The 19,557-nt window shown below is 43.1% G+C and overlaps 1 protein-coding gene across 2 annotated transcripts; it reads right to left on the bottom strand.

Moving 5' to 3' along the window:
• Positions 1-493: 493 nt before the first annotated feature.
• Positions 494-19,541, bottom strand: NUFIP1 (nuclear FMR1 interacting protein 1). Of its 2 annotated transcripts, none has more exons than XM_083440829.1 (10): positions 19,337-19,541; positions 16,685-16,776; positions 14,234-14,338; positions 13,403-13,465; positions 12,960-13,036; positions 10,463-10,555; positions 8,466-8,707; positions 6,399-6,533; positions 5,686-5,921; positions 494-1,653 (listed from the first exon to the last, which is right to left on the bottom strand). In XM_083440829.1, exons 1-10 carry the CDS (start codon positions 19,500-19,502, stop codon positions 1,321-1,323), a joined length of 1,542 nt encoding a protein of 513 aa, XP_083296955.1. In that variant the 5' UTR covers positions 19,503-19,541; the 3' UTR covers positions 494-1,320. The 2 variants fall into 2 exon arrangements, with proteins under 2 accessions (XP_083296955.1, XP_083296956.1); XM_083440830.1 differs by having other exon boundaries at positions 16,685-16,754; positions 19,337-19,517.
• Positions 19,542-19,557: the final 16 nt, after the last annotated feature.

The following is a 19,557-nucleotide window of genomic DNA, read 5'->3' as shown; positions in this document are numbered from 1 at the left end:
ATCTTTTTGGCACCCATGAGTGTGTGTGAATGAGAAATGCATGTTTGTGGGCTAGTCATTTTATTTCAGCAGACCTTTGGCCTGCTAGTCTTCTTAATTTTTGATCCTCTTGGTTCCTGTAGCACTGCTGACAATGAACCATCTGGATAAAGATTTTAAAGAAATGCAGTGGAAATGTGCACAATTTCTAAGTTTATTCCTGCTACTTTTAGACTAATTTTGCAGTGCAATGGAGAATTACTTCCACTTCTTTTTGAGAGTACACCTTTCTTCCACATTAATTCACATGTCAAAAAAAATCCAGCGTTTTTCACTATGCCATCCCAACGCCTCGTAGTGGCTCTACTGTATCATGGACTGCCTTAACCGAAAGGAAAACCAAATTTCCAAATCAAACTAGGACAAATAGACAGTGAGCCACTGCAATTGCACACAATTTCAATGTGTTATTTAAAATCCAATACAAAGTGTCTGCTTTTCCAATACCAAGTAGTCAATTTCTGCACCAACAGTTTATTAAGTGTTAATGTATTACATTTGTAGGACAAAAGTGGGAGCGTGGGAAGGAATACAGTACATATTTTTGTAAAAAACATACTTTTAATCCAAGCAACATGATGCATATTGCTCCACTAATAATTAAAAATATAAAGCTTTTTCAAATTGTACCACATTGCTGGGGACAACCGTAATAAAAATAAAACAATCCAAATTGGTCAGAGGCAGGTAGGGAGATAACGTGTCCTTCAGCCTGCTGCTCAAGACAACAAAAGTGTAAAGATTGGATAAGTATTTGCAAGGCTAATTTTTAATGTTCCATCTTTCTGATACTTCAGAAATTAAGATACTCTAGGGGCCACACTGAGCACAATAGTGGCAGCCACATTTCATGAGTATCACGTTCCTGTATAAAATGGGAGGATGAGATGGGGGCATGTCTAATATTAACATCGAAAGAGCAGAGAGGGGAGGAAAGCCAAACCCTCTTCCTGCCTTCGCTTCCCACAATCTGTCTCCACGGCTGTTACACTTTGGGGAGGGAGAAAAGTGCCTGAGACCATAGGGCAACAACAATGAATGTTGCTGTCATGTCTATAATAGAAATCACATGAATATTGATTTAATGCGGTTAATGTCCATTTAAACTCCTCAGGCATAAAAATAAAACCCTCAAGGGGAAAAAAATCTACAAGATCAAAATAGTAACAGGATGGATGTCGATGCAGGTTTACATTAGAAGGGCTGATTTAGTTCTGTCAAAATATTTTGAGCTCCTATATAATTTGCTGACTTTCAGGAAGAATCCCGAAATAGGTCTGGTTATGCAGAACTGTCAAGTTCGTTTTCTTTACAGTGTATTTCTGTGGTTTCCCAAATCTCCTCGTCAACAGCATAAGTTTGTGCTGTGCAGGATACAGATGGCTCCTTACTTTGACCTACAAGTAATTCATTCTGCTCTGCTAATTTATTGTCAAAACTATGAGAGCTGTTAGATTCAGTTTGCCTGCCTTTCGTATCTTGAGAAGTCTGTCCGGTCTCCATGCATGCTCTCGAATCAGTCTGTGAGTAGAGTCCAAAGATATCATTTTGGAGAATATAGCGAACGCACTGCAGAATCACATTCCTTTCATGCCGTATGTCCTTTGCTAATAGCTAGAAGGAGAAAGAGAGAATGAGGCATATTCCTGCAAACATTCTATGCAAACAGAACTGCTTACACAGCGATACAATTATGGAGTAATCAGCAAATGGGTTTCCAATATATATTTGGTTTCTTGTCTCGGCTAAAAACCAGGCAGAAATATATACCTCAGACATTTTATAAAAACTGGAACTATGGATTAATCACTCTGATCGGATGATCCCCCCCCCCAATTTATTGTAGGACTTGAGACTCAACTATGAAACTGTGATGAACTAGAGAAATAATCTGCCTGCTTGCGAAAATATTATAAAACTAATGCCCGTGAAAGGAGAATCATGGCATGACTGGAGCTCAAGAACCATCCCAGTAAGATAACATCCTTCTAAGGAAGTCACCCCCATGAAGAGGGACACGTATTTATTTAAAATATTTATATGCTATGCAGCCACTGAAAGGCCCAAACTGAAACTGGGGCAAATATTTTGCCACTAACGTGGCAAATATTCTCAATTCTGCACCCACTTTAGGCAGTTTCCAGACACTGAAACAGGCGCTCTAGCTGGTTTTCCTTAGCCCAAAGCAACACAAGTAAACTTATAAAAATGGATATAATATAATTGTGGAGCTGGATGGGATCACAAGGGTCATCTAGTCAAACCCCCTGCAATGCAGGAATCTTTTCCCAATGCGCTTGAACCCATGACCTTGAGTTTAGGAGTCTTATGCTCTACCAACTGAACTATCTCAGCCATAGAAGGCATCTTTCTATTTTAGGATATGTGAGGGCCCCCCAAACCTTTTGGGCTCAAAGATAAAGGTAAAGGACTCCTGGATGGTTAAGTCCAGTCAAAGGCGCTTTCAGGGCAAGGGAGCCGGCATTTGTCCACAGACAGCTTTCCGAGTCGTGGCCAGCAGGACTAAACTGCTTCTGGAACAAAGGAACACAGTGACTGAAACCAGAGCGCACGGAAACGCTGTTTACCTTCCTGCCACAGCGTTACCTATTTATCTACTTGAACTGGTGTGCTTTCGCACTGCTAGGACAGAGCAACGGGAGCTCACCGTTGGGGATTTGAACCTCCAACCTTCTGACCGGCAAGCCCAAGAAGCTCAGTGGTTTAGACCACAGTGCCACCTGCATCCCACTCAGAGGTACACATGAAAGCTAAGGAAATGTGATGGGCACCATGTAATATGAGCTCTGGTGTAGTCCCGGGGTCAGCAACCTTTTTCAGCTGTGGGCCGGTCCACTGTCCCTCAGAACATGTGGTGGGCCGGACTATATTTTGAAAAAAAAAAAAGGAACAAATTCCTATGCCCCACAAATAACCCAGAGATGCATTTTAAATAAAAGCACATGTTCTAATTATGTAAAAACACCAGGCAGGCCCCACAAATAACCTAGAGATGCATTTTAAATAAAAGGACACATTCTACTCATGTAAAAACACGCTGATTCCCGGACCGTCCACGGGCTGGACTGAGAAGGCCTTTGGGCCGCATCCAGCCCTTGGGCGTTAGGGTGCCTACCCTGATGTAGTGGTTAGTGCTGGATTATGACCTGGGAGACCAGAGTTCAAATCCCCACCCAGCCTTGAAGCTCACTGGGTGCCCCTGGGTCAGTCACCATCTCTTAGCCTAATCTACCTCGTTATTGTGAGATTGTTGTGAGAATAAATCAGGGAATTGGATAACCATGTGCACCCTTTGAGCTTCTTGGAGGAAAAGGTGAAATATAGACACAATAAATACATAGAATAAAAACTGCCAATGCTCAGAATACGCCCCACCCTGCAACAAACCAATAAGAACACTGAGAAGAAACCAAAGAAAAACACTGAGCTGAAAAAACACTGAGAAGGCAACCCTCCTCACAGAAAAAGAAGTGCGGTGCTCAAGCATTGGACACAGAGTGTACAGAAAAGGAGAGAGATACTGTATTTTTTGCTCTATAAGACTCACTTTTTCCCTCCTAAAAAGTAAGGGGAAATGTGTCTGCGTCTTATGGAGCGAATGCAGGCTGCGCAGCTATCCCAGAAGCCAGAACAGCAAGAGGGATTGCTGCTTTCACTGCGCAGCGATTCCTCTTGCTGTTCTGGCTTCTGAGATTCAGAATATATTTTTTCTTGTTTTTCTCCTCCAATAACTAGGTGCGTCTTGTGGTCTGGTGCGTCTTATAGAGCGAAAAATACAGTAATTCAGCTTCAGTGTTTTCTTTTTTGGTTTAGCTTAACTAGTATATAACTTTTTATTATTGAAGCCAACTGCTGAACCTTCCTGAAATACAGAAACCAGTATTCAGATAATACCACAATGATATAATTGAGTTCTTGCAGGCCTTAAAACTCTATGGGAGTGTGATATAGGCATTGATACGAACAAAATCAATGGAAAAACTTACGTCTTCTATCTAAACCATATAAACTGGTGTTTACCTATGTGAAGATATTACACAGGCAACACTGCACACCGGTACAATTATCTCACATGACTTCAGGGTTGGCATTCGATTGCTGGCACAGATTTGGTGCCAGGGTGACATACATCCATTTATGGCGGGAGTGTCATTTGTTCAAAATTTTTGGACTGAGGTATATTAGGAGATGGCAAGGATTATTGAGACTGCTATTCAAATGATGCTGTGATTATGATTCACAATTTCCTTTTAGTACAATAATACCTGGAATCTGGAGCACTGAGAAAATAACACATAACCCAGAACATTCCTACACCAGGAATTTATCCCTGATGTTACTGCAAATGATTTGCAAAGTTCTTTGCCTGTACCAATGAATGAAATGTGGACCTCATAACTGATTTAGAAAAAAAATAATACTCTATTGATCTCATTCAACTGTTAATAGTAATTGAGTGCTATAATGTGACAAAACAATTATTCTTTGATATACATCCCCTAATTGTACTTTTTTTTGTATAAGTCAATAAAATCTTAAATTAAAAAAAAAATTCACAATGAAAGAACATTCATCAACTACTATTGAATCTGACAGTTAACAACTCAGACCTTTGTTTTCTCACTCTCCTGTAACAAGTGGAGATGGCTTTGGTCAGCTAATGCTTAACTGAAGGGGATAAACTGTGTGGCCAGAATTAGTACGGAACTCACTATGGACACATGGTTGCAACTGACAGAGAACACAATGGGAAGAAATATACCCATGTCCTCACATTCAAGGACCCTACAAATGATGAATCTATGCTTAAAGCAGTAAACATTATAACAAACTGATGTTTTTTATTTATTTGTCTTTAAAGGGTTACAGGACTCTGTTTTTGATGCAATAGACTAACCCAGTGACCTGTTTGCTTCTTCCTCCAGGATTAATTCAGTTGTCTTACTCCATCTCTTAGATAGTCTAACTGCACTTCTCATTTAATGGCAAGCCAATTTTTTCTCACATATTAAGTTTAGATGGATTTAGGATATGCTGGATAGAAGGTATTGGAAAGCTGGTTTGGCATTGCCAGCAGAAGAGAAGATCTCCATGCAATTCTTCTTCACTGTTTTGGAACAAACAGAGCAGGTGGTCAAGCAGCACTTTATTTTGCCTTGACTAAGCCTGCAGTCGGTACGCGGGTGGCGCTGTGGGTTAAACCACAGAGCCTAGGGCTTGCTGATCAGAAGGTCGGTGGTTCAAATCCCCATGACGGGGTGAGCTCCCATTGCTCGGTCCCAGCTCCTGCCAACCTAGCATCTCGAAAGCACGTCAAAGTGCAAGTAGATAAATAGGTACCGCTCCAGTGGGAAGGTAAACGGCGTTTCCATGCGTTGCTCTGGCTTGCCATAAGCAGCTTAGTCATGCTGGCCACATGACCTTGGGCAATAAGGAGAGATGAGCGCCGCATCCCCAGAACCGGTCATGACTGGACCTAATGGTCAGGGGTCCTTTTACTTTTACTGTTACCTTTTAAGCCTGCAGTACCTGACAAAGCTACCTAACCTCTTGCAGCACCAGCCTACAATCATGAACACACAATATTCTATTTACTAAGTAGAAAATACTGGAAGGGCAGTTTACCATTTCCAGCAGGGTTGGATGACGGCATGGTAATTCAGAAAATGATTTCCTCTGTCTGTTCAGACTCCTGGAATGTACTGCATGTGAATCCGGCCTACCCGGTGCTGTGTTTACATAATTAGCAGCTTCTTTATGGCCTGTGTCTTTAAAGCTCTGGGAGATGCTTGAAGATGGAGGGACACTTCTGAGAGATGTCTTGTTTTCATGAAACACTTTTGCTGCGGTCTTGATTGGTTCTATTTTTAAAAAAGAACAAGCGGTAAAATAAGTAGTGCTGAGAGAATTGATTGGGTCAGGCAACTGATTACTGCACAAGACAGATTCAAACTGAAATTACTTAAGAAGTGATATGGAATGTTAAGAGCACTGAGCACAAATAGTATGTCTGTATCACTTAAACCACAGCACAATTATGATTTAGAAAAGGGTTTCCCAAACTTGGGTCTCCAGCTGCTTTTGGAATACAACCCCCATAATCCTCAACCACTGGTCCTGCTAGCTAGGGATGATGGGAGTTGTGGTCCAAAATCAGCTGGAGACCCAAGTTTGGGAAACCCTGATTTAGAGCATTAATGCAATAGCCTCTGTTCATTTAGTCACCTACCAGTCCTATAAATAGCAGGGCATCACTAACGAGCCACATATTCCATAACTGCACCTTTACTGCTAACTGTATATACATAGTTCAGCTTAGCTTAAATTAAACAGCTTACCCTCTTGTTCACTCTCACTTTCCGACATGCTGCCATAGTTGGCCACTAGTGAGCTCAGAGCCGAGGTCACCTGCTTTGGAACAACAGTCATCGCCAAAGCTGCATTTTTCTCAGTGCACCCCTCTTTGTCTGAATCTGGAAGGAGGCAGAAAAATCGCATCATTATCTGTCAGCAGGGCCTACAGCCAGCTCCAGGCTTCACCGAACTGACCCTCTGTGCCCCGTATAGCTCCCTCACATCCACCACAGAAACTTTCTGCCCTATTCCCAGATGTGTACCCATCTACACTACAACAATAAAAGGTTCTGAAAAACTTGATGCAGCCAATTCTAAATTAAACCTGCAAATTAAATACATTTATTCAATGCAAGTAAATGACCGACTGTAATGCTCGGCATAGTTTTGGCTGCAGAAGTTTTCAGTAGTGCTGGGGATGAGCAAACCTGTGTGCTGTCAGCACCTCATATATACAGTGGTGCCCCGCAAGACGAATGCCTCGCAAGACGGAAAACCCGCTAGACGAAAGGGTTTTCCGTTTTGGAGGTGCTTCGCAAAACGAATTTCCTATGGGCTTGCTTCGCAAGACGAAAATGTCTTGTGAGTTCCTGCGATTTTTTTCCGCTCCCCACCCCCTTTTTCTAAGGCACTAAGCTGCTAATAGCCTTTTAGCAGCTAATCCGCTAGTCCCTTAAGCCTTTAATAGCCGCTAATAGCCGCTAATAGCCGCTAATAGCGCTAATCCGCTAATGGGGTTGCTTCGCAAGACGAAAAAACCGCTAGACGAAGAGACTCACGGAACGGATTCTTTTCGTCTTGCGAGGCACCACTGTACCTAGTTTTTTCCAGCAATAAATCACACTCTGATAAAGAGTAACTAAATGGTAAAATACTCCTCTTCAATTGTGAGACAAAAATATTTGAACAATTAAAGGTAGAGAGACCCCTGACCATTAGGTCCAGTCGTGGCTGACTCTGGGGTTGCGGCACTCATCTCGCTTTATTGGCCGAGGGAGCCGGCGTACAGCTTCCGGGTCATGTGGCCAGCATGACTAAGCCGCTTCTGGTGAACCAAAGCAGCGCACGGAAATGCCGTTTACCTTCCCGCTGGAGTGGTACCTATTTATCTACTTGCACTTTGATGTGCTTTCGAACTGCTAGGTTGGCAGGAGATTTGAACAATTACACAACACCAAGAGAGATTCCTTTTACCCCCGTGGGTGGTATCTGTGTAAACAGATGAGAAGCTCTCTGGAAGTGGCATCCCCTAGAGAACTTGGACTATTTACCTGAAGGAAGACTTAGCAGAATGGGCTTTGGTCCCAAATACTTCAGCTTTAAGCTCAGTACTGGAGACAGAAAAGCCAACAACAAAAGTGATTGGCAATGAGCAACCAGATGCAAATCTGAGGCCCCAATCCGGCCCATGAAGCCACCCTCTAGTGGTCTCTGACAAAGATAGGGCTTTTCTGCATCCAGAGTCAGAGATGAACCAGTCTAGCCTCCTTTATGGGCCTGCATGGCCCCCTCTTCTTCCTGTGTGCTTTAGATAAACAGATAAAACAGAACTTACTAAAAACCTCTTCAGGATCCTCCTGGCTAATGGCCAGGGAACTGGCAAGTTGAAGGAGGCTAAAATCAACCCTAAAAACTTCCCAAGTGGTGGCAACTGCTCCAGAATCCTGCTCCGAGCAGTTTTGGGGAATCAGTGGATTGGGTAAACCCACTGAGTGCAGTTACTGCAAAAAAGGGGGTATGTAAATAAACCTCATTTATCTCTCCATGATCATCAATAGCACCAGGGCCAACTCACTAATTTGACCAATTCCAACCCTGAGGAGGACAGCAGGGACCTTATGCTGGCTGAGGGAAACTGGGCTTGACTTCTGCTTAGTGAAATCCCTCAACAAAAACAAGTTATTCACTTGGCAGGTTTGGGGGGGGGGGGGCGTGGAGTCGCTTCTACCTCCACAACCCTCTCACCTACATTTGTCTAAGGGCAGTTCTCTTACTGCTTTCTGTTGAACATTTAATTACGTGAAGAAACAAAACTCAGGGGAATGCCTCACCAGGATCGTTTCTGGCCAGAATGCTAAGGGGATCTACATCTCTCATAGAGGTATCTGCTTCTCCAGAAAGCTCTTTTCCAATTTCCTTCTCGGTTCCATGGTTATTTGGACCAGTCACAGCTGCAGCGGGAGCCTTCAAGGGATGATTAGATTTGTTCCAGCAGCCATTTGTCTGCCTTCTTACTTTTCCTCGTTGCCGAGAAGCCACAGCTTGAGGAGGTTTCCACATTCCTTTCATCTTGCTGGAAGAGAAAAATGCATAAATGTTTGTTCCAGGTCATTTCCTGTCTCAGCCATGACACAGGTGCTGCTCCCCACATAGATTCTTATATATGGCTGATTCATTCATTTATATCTCAGCATTACCTAGGTATCAAAAGTTTGGGAAACACTGTACAGTGGTGCCTCGCAAGACGAAAAGAATCCGTTCCACGAGTCTTTTCGTCTTGCGGTTTTTTCGTCTTGCGAAGCAAGCCCATTAGCGGATTAGCGCTATTGGCAGTTTAAGGGCTATTAACGGCTTTTTAAGGCTTAAGGGATTAGCAGTTTAGCTGCTAAAAGGCTATTAGCAGCTTAGCGCTTCAGAAAAAGGGGTTGGGGAGCGGAAAAAAACCTCAAAAATTTTCGTCATTTTCGTCTTGCGAAGCAAGCCCATAGGGAAATTCGTCTTGCGAAGCGCCTCTGAAAACCCTTTCGTCTTGCGGGTTTTCCGTCTTGCGAGGCATTCGTCTTGCGGGGCACCACTGTATTGGGTATCAAGAGACTCAGGATAGCTTTCCCCCAGTCTTGTTTACAATCTGGACCAAGTGCCTTGCTGTTATAGAACTGTAGAGTTGGAAAGGATCTCAAAGCTCATACAGTCCAAGTCCCTGAAATGCAGGAATCACAACTAAAGAATCCCTCACAGACGACCATTCGTCCTGTGTAAAAAACCTTCAAGGAAGGAAAGCCCAACAGCTTCTGAGGAAATCCATTCCACTGATAACAGCTCTTACTCTCAGACGATTCTTCCTAAAATTCAGGCGAAATCTCTTTTTCTTATTTATTTATGCACCACCCTTCATCTGTGGATCTCTTTCTTGCAATTTGGATCTATTGGTTCATTTCCCACTCTCTAGAGCAGGGGTCAGCAACCTTTTCCAGCTGTGGGCCGGTCCACTGCCCCTCAGATCTTGTGAGGGGGCTGGACTATATTTTGAAAAAGAAAAAAATGAATGAATTCCTATGCCCCACAAATAACCCAGAGATGCATATTAAATAAAAGGACACATTCTACTAATGTAAAAACACGCTGATTCCTAGACCGGCCAGATTTAGGAGGCGATTGGGCCGAATCCGGCCCCCAGGCCTTAGTTTGCCTACCCATGCTCTAGAGCTGCAGAGAACAAGCTTGCTCCATCTTCCATGGGACAGCTCTTCAGGTATTTGAAGATGGCTACCATACTGTCAGAGAGGTTGTAGGATGAAAACTGAAATGTGTGTCAGAAGGGCTGAGTAAGTGACTGGAACGTGAAGGTTGTATTTGCAGAAGAACCATGTGAGAAAGATGGAGTGACATGCATGTGGGAGCTGCTACTAACAACTGCCGAGGAACGAGGAGGGAAGGAAAGATAAGCTGCTATGCCTTGTGATAAAATCAGTAGAAGCCTAATTTTATAGGTCTGCTGGTATAAACTTAGCACTTGCACAAATGCCGGTGGCGATGGCTAATCCCACACTTAGGCAAGCTTTGTCACTGCGCACATCTAGACCAGAGAATATATTGAAAGTGCTCAATATAATTAGATTTCTACTAGGCTGGGACTGGACTAATTCCTGGGTGCAGACTTTCTGGAAATCTCATCTACACTGTTCTGAACATATTAGAGAAAATGAATTAAACTTTAATAAATGATAAGGAAAGAGAAAGAGTCCATCTCTGATGGTACCAACAACATATAGATATAGATATATAGATATATAGATATAGATATATATAGATATACACACACTCTTACCCAAACTGAAGTGTTTTCAGTACTCCTCCTCTTTGCTCCTTTTCCACCTCCAATGCTTTCTTCTTTTCAATATTTGCCAAAGTAGGAAAATTTCTAGAGCAACGCACATATGAAGTCTTATTAATACATCTACGGCACTGAAGTGTTTCGCAAGCCTTAATCGCAACATTCCTAGCAAGAATTGGGGGCTGGCAGGCAAATCACTTGTCTTCCATGGCTAAAGGCTGGTGTGTTCCTAGCCTAGGCCATCACCTAGGGAGCGGAAGAATGGGAGTGCGACTCCTCCAGGCCCTGACATCCGTAAGAGCCCAGAACACAACAGATATGCTATTACTGCCACAGGCACCCCTTTCTCCTGCCTGGAGAAAGCTGGGGCTGGCTAGCTGCTGTTTTCAACTGTTGTAGGGCCTGGGGCGGGGATTGTCTCCCTGCCTGTGGCCAAAGCGTGGTTTTGTAGCACCTGCATCATAAGTGGCTCTGCAGTTGTTATTTTACATATAATTTCACTGCAATTCTTTTTACAATAAATAACAATGACATTCCTTGTTTTCAACCCTTTGTAGGAAACCACATTCATCACATGCGATATAGCAAATATTTCTAGGTATAACTGCTGGTCCATTCACTTGCACACCTTAATTTGGTTGTCAGCATCCATCTATCTCGAAAGACAAAGGAGTGCGCCTCAAAGTAAAAATAATAAAAATAATTTTATTATTTATACCCCGCTGGGTAAAAGGGCAAAGTCAGACTGCTGGAGAATCACAGCACCTGCTCTGCCTGCAGAGACCTGTAACATATGAAAGATATACAGGAACACCAAATTTTTATGACACTATCTTCTGTTGTTAGACTCCTTATTATATGCCTATGGTACACTATATTTCACAGTCCTGTATGGTGTAGCCCACCCTTGCTTTCCTGTGCTTAGCCACAAGCTATTGCTAGCATCCTTGAAGCTAATTTTCTTCTGGAGGAATTTGTTTAGCAGCAATATTCTGGTACAATCCCTTGCTTCTGAAATAATTCCATGCAAATCCAGCCAGAATTAATGCACACCAGGACACCATAAATCGGAAAAAAGTTTCCCTTGCCCTATACTCCCTTTAGCATTTTTGCGGCATTTCATCATTATGTAGTACCTTTTCAACAGGGTATGTGCCACCTGTGTGCTGATTTCCGCACTAATTTTCTGACCCTAAACTGATATAGTATGGATAGGTTGCTTCTGCATAGCTTATCATCTGGCTTGTTGGGTTTCTGAATGCAAGAGTTTTCCCCAAACTATTTTTCACTCTAGTGTATCTCCATAGAAATCTGACTGCAATAATGAGTAAATGGAAGAGGTTGCTCCTTTTGCTCCCCAAGACTGGAGTTATGCTAGTAAGGGATCTTAGTGACCCATTCACACATTTCTAGCTGCCTTTGCTACCTGAAGTTATAACAGCCAATTCAGTCGGTGCTCCCTACATTTTTCTAGTTATCTGAGCTACACTGATTGGTTGCCTCTTAGTTAAGAGCCTATAGAGTTCTCAAAACTCCTAACCTGAAAACTATTCATGATGTGTGAATTGTGGGGAACTTGGCAATGAAGATGGCGTTGTTTTAATACCCGAAGAGTTTTCACAAAAAACGAGCACGCAAGCCACTTTACTAGCAGGTTTTTGCCTGGCAGAAATGGAATAGCTCTCACTGTGGGTTCACCAGGTAGGATCTCCATCGATGCCCTTGATACATTCAGATTCCCAGGACCACTAAAAAAAGCACTACTTTTAATCACATTTGGCTGATCACATTTGGCTACTGCCTCACCTTCACTTTATTTGTCTCTCTCTGCGACAACCAGGCATTTCAATAACCATTCCCTTTCAGGTGGGAGCTGTTCCCCCCCACACACACATGCACGCCCATGCAGTTCCTCCCTCAATTAATTAGTTAATATTTAAATATTTTATTTCCTTTGGGAAATTATCCTGTGATCAAATAAATAGAGGTAACAAACAGCTTACTCCCAGCCTTGCTCCTACAATTTTTAATTTATTATTCTACATCACTTTGGGATCTGTGCTATGAAATAAAATATATAGAGAGAGCTTGAGCCAGTCCTACTGTAAACATAGCAAATGTGTGTGGAGGGATTCACACGGGTTATAAGAGAGCCCCTTGAGGAAGTCAAGAAATTTGGGAAAGGTAGACAGCAATACAGGAGTGGGCACAGGCCTCCCATTCCTAACCTCGAAAGATGCCTGCACAACCAAGCCAAGAGAGGAAGGAACACAGCTGTGTTATGCCTTGCAGAGCTTTATAGCTCACTATCAAATGGATGGAGTCAATAATACGTTCTAAACTAAAATGGAAGAACAGAGCACTGCTCAGCAGCAGCCATGACAAAGAAGGGGAAGGGGAGGAATAAGAGAAAGTTGCAAATAAGATTTTTTTGGGGAGGGGAATCATTTTCAGTCTCATCTGGAGCCACGCAAATTAAACATCTACTCACTTTCTTCTATCCTCCCTCCATTTAGCAATTTCATCCGGAGTATCTAACTTGATTTGTTTGGCACCAGGAGAATGCATCTGCGGAGGGGGAAGGGGAAAAAACATTGTCAATTACGGGTGTTTATAGTCTTTTAAAAACTATGTTTTTAGTGAAAGACTAAACAGAAAAAAGGGGACAAACAGTGACAAAAATAAACCCAAATTCAACAGCACAACCCCTGAAAAACAGCATTACTAAGAACAAACAAGACCAACCAGCTGATCCAAGGGCTAAACAAAGTGAAAATTGTAGATGGGAGGATCATTCCACAACTGTCTAATTTAACAAAGAAGAATTGATTTTACAGTTCAAAGCAGAAAAGAATAGTTTCCTTTTCCTTGCAGTTCAACAATTCTACAATCCGTTTAAAATCAGATTTCAAGCTGAACTAGGGAAATACCTACATTTTTCCAGTGAATCTGAACCAATTTTTCATGTGCACTAAAAGTGCAGCCATCTTCTGTACACTGAAAGAAAGAAAAGTAGCAACCGCTTTTAGAACTGGGTTGTGTTTGCATGCCCAATTATCAAAGGGATCAACAATAATGACAAGCTGCAGTTGCGGCTGAACCTGCTGCTTTCTGTTCTCTTCTCCGTTTTATTTTTCTTCCTCTACCTTTACCTTATCTGCTTCCTTAGCTGTTGATGCCACTGGAATATTGCTTCTTATTTCACCAAGGGCCTTTATTGCCCCTGCGAGGGACACAGCTGCTTTACCCTAGACCTGATTAAGGCTATGCAACACAAAGGAAGACATTTATTCTGAGTTCTGACTATTTTAGGATAAACTGAACCCTAGTGTTCCCTCTAGATTTTCAAATGATACCTTGCAACCATATAACTAGCAACTGAGTATTAGAATAATTTTTGTATATCTCAGAGAAACCTGAAAGTTCCTTCCAGTTTTATACCCTTTCAGGAACACAGACAGCAGCTTTATATTGAGCCAGTCCACTGACTAGTTTAGCACTGTCTTCACTTTCCACGGTTACAGACAGGGGTATTCCCAGCCCTATACAACTTGAATGATTTACACCTAGGAAATTTTGACATTGCATGCAGTTGGATGAGAGACAATCCTAGCTGCATGAGACAATCCATGTCAGTATTCCATGATCCCATGGCAGCATAACTGAAGAAGTGCTAAGCTAGGTAACTAATGAACTCAAGAAATCATGCTATTAATTAATTGCCAACCAAAAGAGAGAAAAATCTACCCAACTATTCAAACATACCTGCCTGTGCTGAGAGACATGTTCTTCATATTTCTCCTTGTTTTTAAAGCCACGATCACATGTATCACAATAATGAGTATAAACTGGTTCTTTTCTCTTCCTATTCTGCAAACAGAACAGGGGAACATTAACCACAATCACTTACAATTATATTTATCCTGACCAACACAGTAATTGTCAGGAGCCGTTCCACTTATGCAAAATACTGTATCAGATAGAGGTGCTAAATCTGCCAGATCCAATTGCTAGTCAGTCAATTTGCAGAGCCTACCTAAAAACAGCATTTAATCTCACAGACACATGACAATAAATCATGGCTTATCATTGGAGGAACTAGAGCTGTGTGTCTTCAACATTTTGCTGACAACATACTCCAAAACTCTGGATGACCCCCACTCAATGTTTTCATGTAGATGTTAAACAGTGTGGGGGATAAGACTGAAACACAAGGAACTCCACATTGAAAGGCCCATGGGGCTGAACAACATGCCCCAAACATTACCCTTTGGAAATGATCGTCCAAGTAGGACTGGAACCACTGCAGAACAATGCTTACAATTGGGATGAAGTATTGTGTTTCACAGAATTTTGTAGCTAAAAAGAATGACGGTGACGTGACTGAAAGAATGGAGCATTAAATGTCCCAGATTCAAATTTCAGGTTAGCTGTGGACTGAATAGTACTGACTTGTGTTTTACGTGGCAAGCAAGTTTGCCACATATACCACTAGGGTCCGCAGCAGGACATACACAAACATGCAGTGGATGTTTACTGTGGAGCTTGTTGATATTATTTAAATTTTTAAAAAGCTCAGCTTACATTTTCCATTTGAATTTTCTGTTCTGCATTTATAATGGAACTATTTTATCTACAGTGGTACCTCGGGTTAAGTACTTAATTCGTTCCGGAGGTCCCTACTTAACCTGAAACTGTTCTTAACCCGAAGCACCACTTTAGCTAATGGGGCCTCCTGCTGCTGCCGTGCCATCGTAGCACAATTTCTGTTCTCATCCTGAAGCAAAGTTCTTAACCTGAAGCACTATTTATGGGTTAGCGGAGTCTGTAACCTGAAGTGTATGTATGTAACCTGAAGTGTATGTAACCCGAGGTACCACTGTATTTATCAATGTGATTTTTAAAAACAGAATTAGGATTGCTTTTTATACATGGAAGTTTTTAATTGCTTTCACACTTGTTTATGCTTGTAACTTTGTGCTGTTTTATGCTTCTATAATTTGTTTTATAATTTAGCTTTCACTTCCATTTTTTATTGCAATCTCCTTATTGTTATGCCAAAGGAAGAGAAGTGATGGAAGAGCCCAAGGTCTGATGCAACTAGTTCCTCTAATAAACCATGATTTATTGTCATGTCTGAATACATCTAACTTCTGTTTTCTATGCTCTGGTAACCTCTAGGTTAGAATACGACGACATGTTAAATGAAGGGCTGCCTCTGAAGATGCTTTGGAAACTTCAGGTGGTGCAGAATTCAGCGGTCAGGTTGCTCACTAGGGCTAGGTGGTCCAAACATGTTAAAACCAATCCTGGCCCAACTACACAGGCTGCCTATTAAGTTTCTGGGCCTCGTTCAAAGTGTTGGTTTTTACCACAACGTTTCATTTGGCTCAGGACAGCCATAACTCAAAGACCTCCTCTCCTCGTATGAAGTGACCTGCGCCACACAATCATCATCTGAAGCCCTTCTTCATGTGGCCCCTCCACAAGAGGTCCAGAGGGTGGCAACAAAAGAACAGGCCTTTTCTGCGGTAGCTCCCCATTTATGGAATGCTCCTCCCAGGGAGGCTCACTTTGTGCCATCATTACATATCCTCTATGATCAGGCCTCTGGCTGATTAAGCAATCTACAGCCTTTTAAATGTGTTTGTGGGAGCAGGGTTTATAGTTTTTCTTGCTTGCTTTTGTTATTATATTAAGCAATTTGTGTTTTCATTTTGTATTTTTATGCTCTAAGCTGCCCTGTGATCTTCGGATGAAGAGTGCTATATACTGGTGCCTCGCAAGACGAAATTAATTCGTTCCACGAGTCTCTTCGTCTAGCGGTTTTTTCGTCTTGCGAAGCAACCCTATTAGCAGTTTAGCAGATTAGCGCTATTAGCGGTTTAGCGGCTATTAAAGGCTTAAGGGATTAGCGGATTAGCTGCTAAAAGGCTATTAGCAGCTTAGCGGCTTAGAAAAAGGGGGTGGGGAGCGAAAAAAATCTCAAGAATCGCAAGACATTTTCGTCTTGCGAAGCAAGCCCATAGGGAAATTCGTCCTGCGAAGTGCATTGAAAAACAGAAAACCCTTTCGTCTAGCGGGTTTTCCGTCTTGCGAGGCATTCGTCTTGCGGGGCACCACTGTATAAACTTAATAAATTATAAATATAGGAAATAATAAATATGTCCAAAGGTTGACATCAGAATTTATTAACACACATTTACAATTAAATACCTTCTGCCTGCCATTCCTGCCTTGACAGGATCCAGCACGTGGCATTCCAGCTTGCTCCATTTGCCATTCTCTATCAAAATGGAAATTTCTGCCTTTAATTAAAAATCAAAATAGTTACTGATATTTATCTGCATCAACCATTAGGACACTGCAATTTGTGTATGAAGTAAAATTACATATAAACACAACTAAATAGTTAAAACTGCCAGACTAGGGTCCCATCTGCATTACCAATTTAGAGCAGGATCATACCACTTTAAAAACAATCATGGCTTCCCCCAAACAATAGTTTGTTAAAGGGGCTGAGAGTTGTTAAGAGACTCCCCATGCCCCTTCACAAAGCTACAGTTCTCAGACTGAACAATCCCTCTCTTCTATCCCAGGCCATTTGCTGAATGTTATTCTTCTGCTCAAGGGATGCAGGTGGCGCTGTGGGTTAAACCACAGAGCCTAGGACTTGCAGATCAGAAGGTCGGCGGTTCGAATCCCCGCGGCGGGGTGAGCTCCCGTTGCTCGGGCCCTGCTCCTGCCAACCTAGCAGTTCGAAAGCACGTCAAAGTGCAAGTAAATAAATAGGTACCGCTCCAGCGGGAAGGTAAACGGCGTTTCCGTGCACTGCTCTGGTTCGCCAGAAGCGGCTTAGTCATGCTGGGCACATGACCCAGAAGCTGTACACCGGCTCCCTCGGCTAATAAAGCAAGATGAGCGCCACAACCCCAGAGTCGGCCACGACTGGACCTAATGGTCAGGGGTCCCTTTACCTTTATTCTTCTGCTACAACCAAGTGATAAAACTAGCAAGCTAATTTGGCATGTTTGCGCTTTATGCTCCAGTGCTAATATATGAAAAGTCTGATCACATGGATCTGAAACCAGGCCCCATAATTACTTCCCACACCAGCATCTGGAACCCCCAGGGAAACATGGGGTCATCACTGGCAGAAACCTTGTGGTATAACAATGTGGTGAATTTCATTTAACTGGAACATGAAGTATGAAGAATTTAAACAGGCAATGACTGATTAATAAGCATTCAAAAGACATGTGATCATGCATGTGCACACAGGTAACCAAAAATATAATGAAAAGTGCATAACAGAGCAGGATGCACTTATATGCGCTCCGCTGACATGTGGGGGCCAGGAACTAAACCGCCGCAAAATAGTTGTCAACTGTACAATCAGATTAGAACATGAAAAGCAGCCCTGCTGATTTCAAATTGTTTAAATTGCTGTTTTAACTCCTAACTGTCCAATGCGCTTGGCTTTACTGTGCTTTTTATACGTGGATGCTTATTTAAATGTTTCAGTGAAATGGTTTTATTCTGCATTGGACTGGAGATGGAAAAGTAGATTATTTGGAAGAGGGAGGGAGGGGCAGTAGACATATAATTCTAGGAGCAGTTCCTCCTATATAATGGAATACTCACAAATGGAACCAAGAAAACTTGAGAATATAGATGTCAAAAAACAACATCAGCAAAGCAACACCCACAACTCTTCCTCGATTCCCTTCCCACACCAGCCATGCCTGCCAGCCTTTCTCTCTCTCTCTTTTTGCTTAAACACACCCCTTCTATTATTTGAGATTTTCACTTCTGAAATAAGGGGGTGGGGTGATGAAGGAAGAAGTGGGGGGACAGTGCCGGATTTACATATAAGCTAAACAAGCTATAGCTTAGGGCCCCAGTCTCTTGGGGGCCCAAAAAAAATTCAAAGGGGAAAAATGGATGTACATTTCCAAAATATAAGATAAACAACAAATAAAATAAAACCTACATACAAAAACAGTGTTTTGTGTTGCGTAGGCTCCTATGATGTAAGTAATGGGCCCCACTTGCCAGCCTGCTCCCTAAAATACCACTGGTTTGCTAATTTCTATATATAAGGTGCCTACAGAGTCCCATGGACTGCAAGAAGACCAAACCTCTCCATTCTGAAGGAAATCAGCCCTGAGTACTCACTGGAAGGGCAGATCCTGAAGGTAAGACTCCAATACTTTGGCCACCTCATGAGAAGACCCCCTGGAAAAGACCCTGATGTTGGGAAAGATGGAGGGCACAAGGAGAAGACAGAGGACAAGATGGTTGGACAGTGTTCTCAAAGTTACTAACATGAGTTTGACCAAACTGCGGGAGGCAGTGGAAGACAGGAGTGCCTGGCATGCTCTGGTCCAGGGGGTCACGAAGAGCCGGACATGACTAAACAACAACAACATGCTGCATGGACTGGTGGCATGGCAACATGTGCAAATGGCTTTAGATATCCATTAGGTCCATAAATCCAACAAAAAAACCAGCGACAATTTGTTGTTGATAAAGCACAGCTGTACATATAAAGGACCCCATTACCTCCAGTAGCTTAGGGCCTCATCAAACCTAAATCCGGCCCTAGGGGAGGGACACACGCCAACCCACCCCTCTCCTATTTGCCAAGGACGAAATGAATCCGATGACTATTGCGGCTCTATACTCGGGCTCCGCCGCTCCGCAATCCTGGCTGATCCACCATGCGAGCGGGGAAGCCCTGAGGCCTCGGGCGCCGCGACTAGCAAGGCCCAGCCCCGAAGCCAGGCGCAAGAAAGCCCCGAGCGGAGCAAGGCCGTCACGAGGCGGCGAGTTCCGCACGTGCGAGGCCGGCCGAAGGCGACGCACCTGACGGCTGGGACCAAGGAGGAGGCCACGGCCCCGGAGGAGGAGGAGGGGAAGGAAGCCAGTGGCCTTGCGAGGCCCAGTCAGGAAAACGCGGCGGCGGCGGCGGCGGCGGCACCCGCCACACGGACGCATCCATCGCCTCAGCAACTCCAACGGCGCGCAGCATGGAGGAAGCTGCGCGGCGCACCGGAAATTACGTCACCTCGCGACCGCGGCCAATA

The sequence above is a fragment of the Podarcis tiliguerta genome (assembly GCF_965153285.1).
Source record: "Podarcis tiliguerta genome assembly, chromosome: 5".
In the NCBI taxonomy this organism is placed as follows: Eukaryota; Metazoa; Chordata; class Lepidosauria; order Squamata; family Lacertidae; genus Podarcis; species Podarcis tiliguerta.
This window is presented reverse-complemented; position numbering and strand designations above follow the sequence as displayed.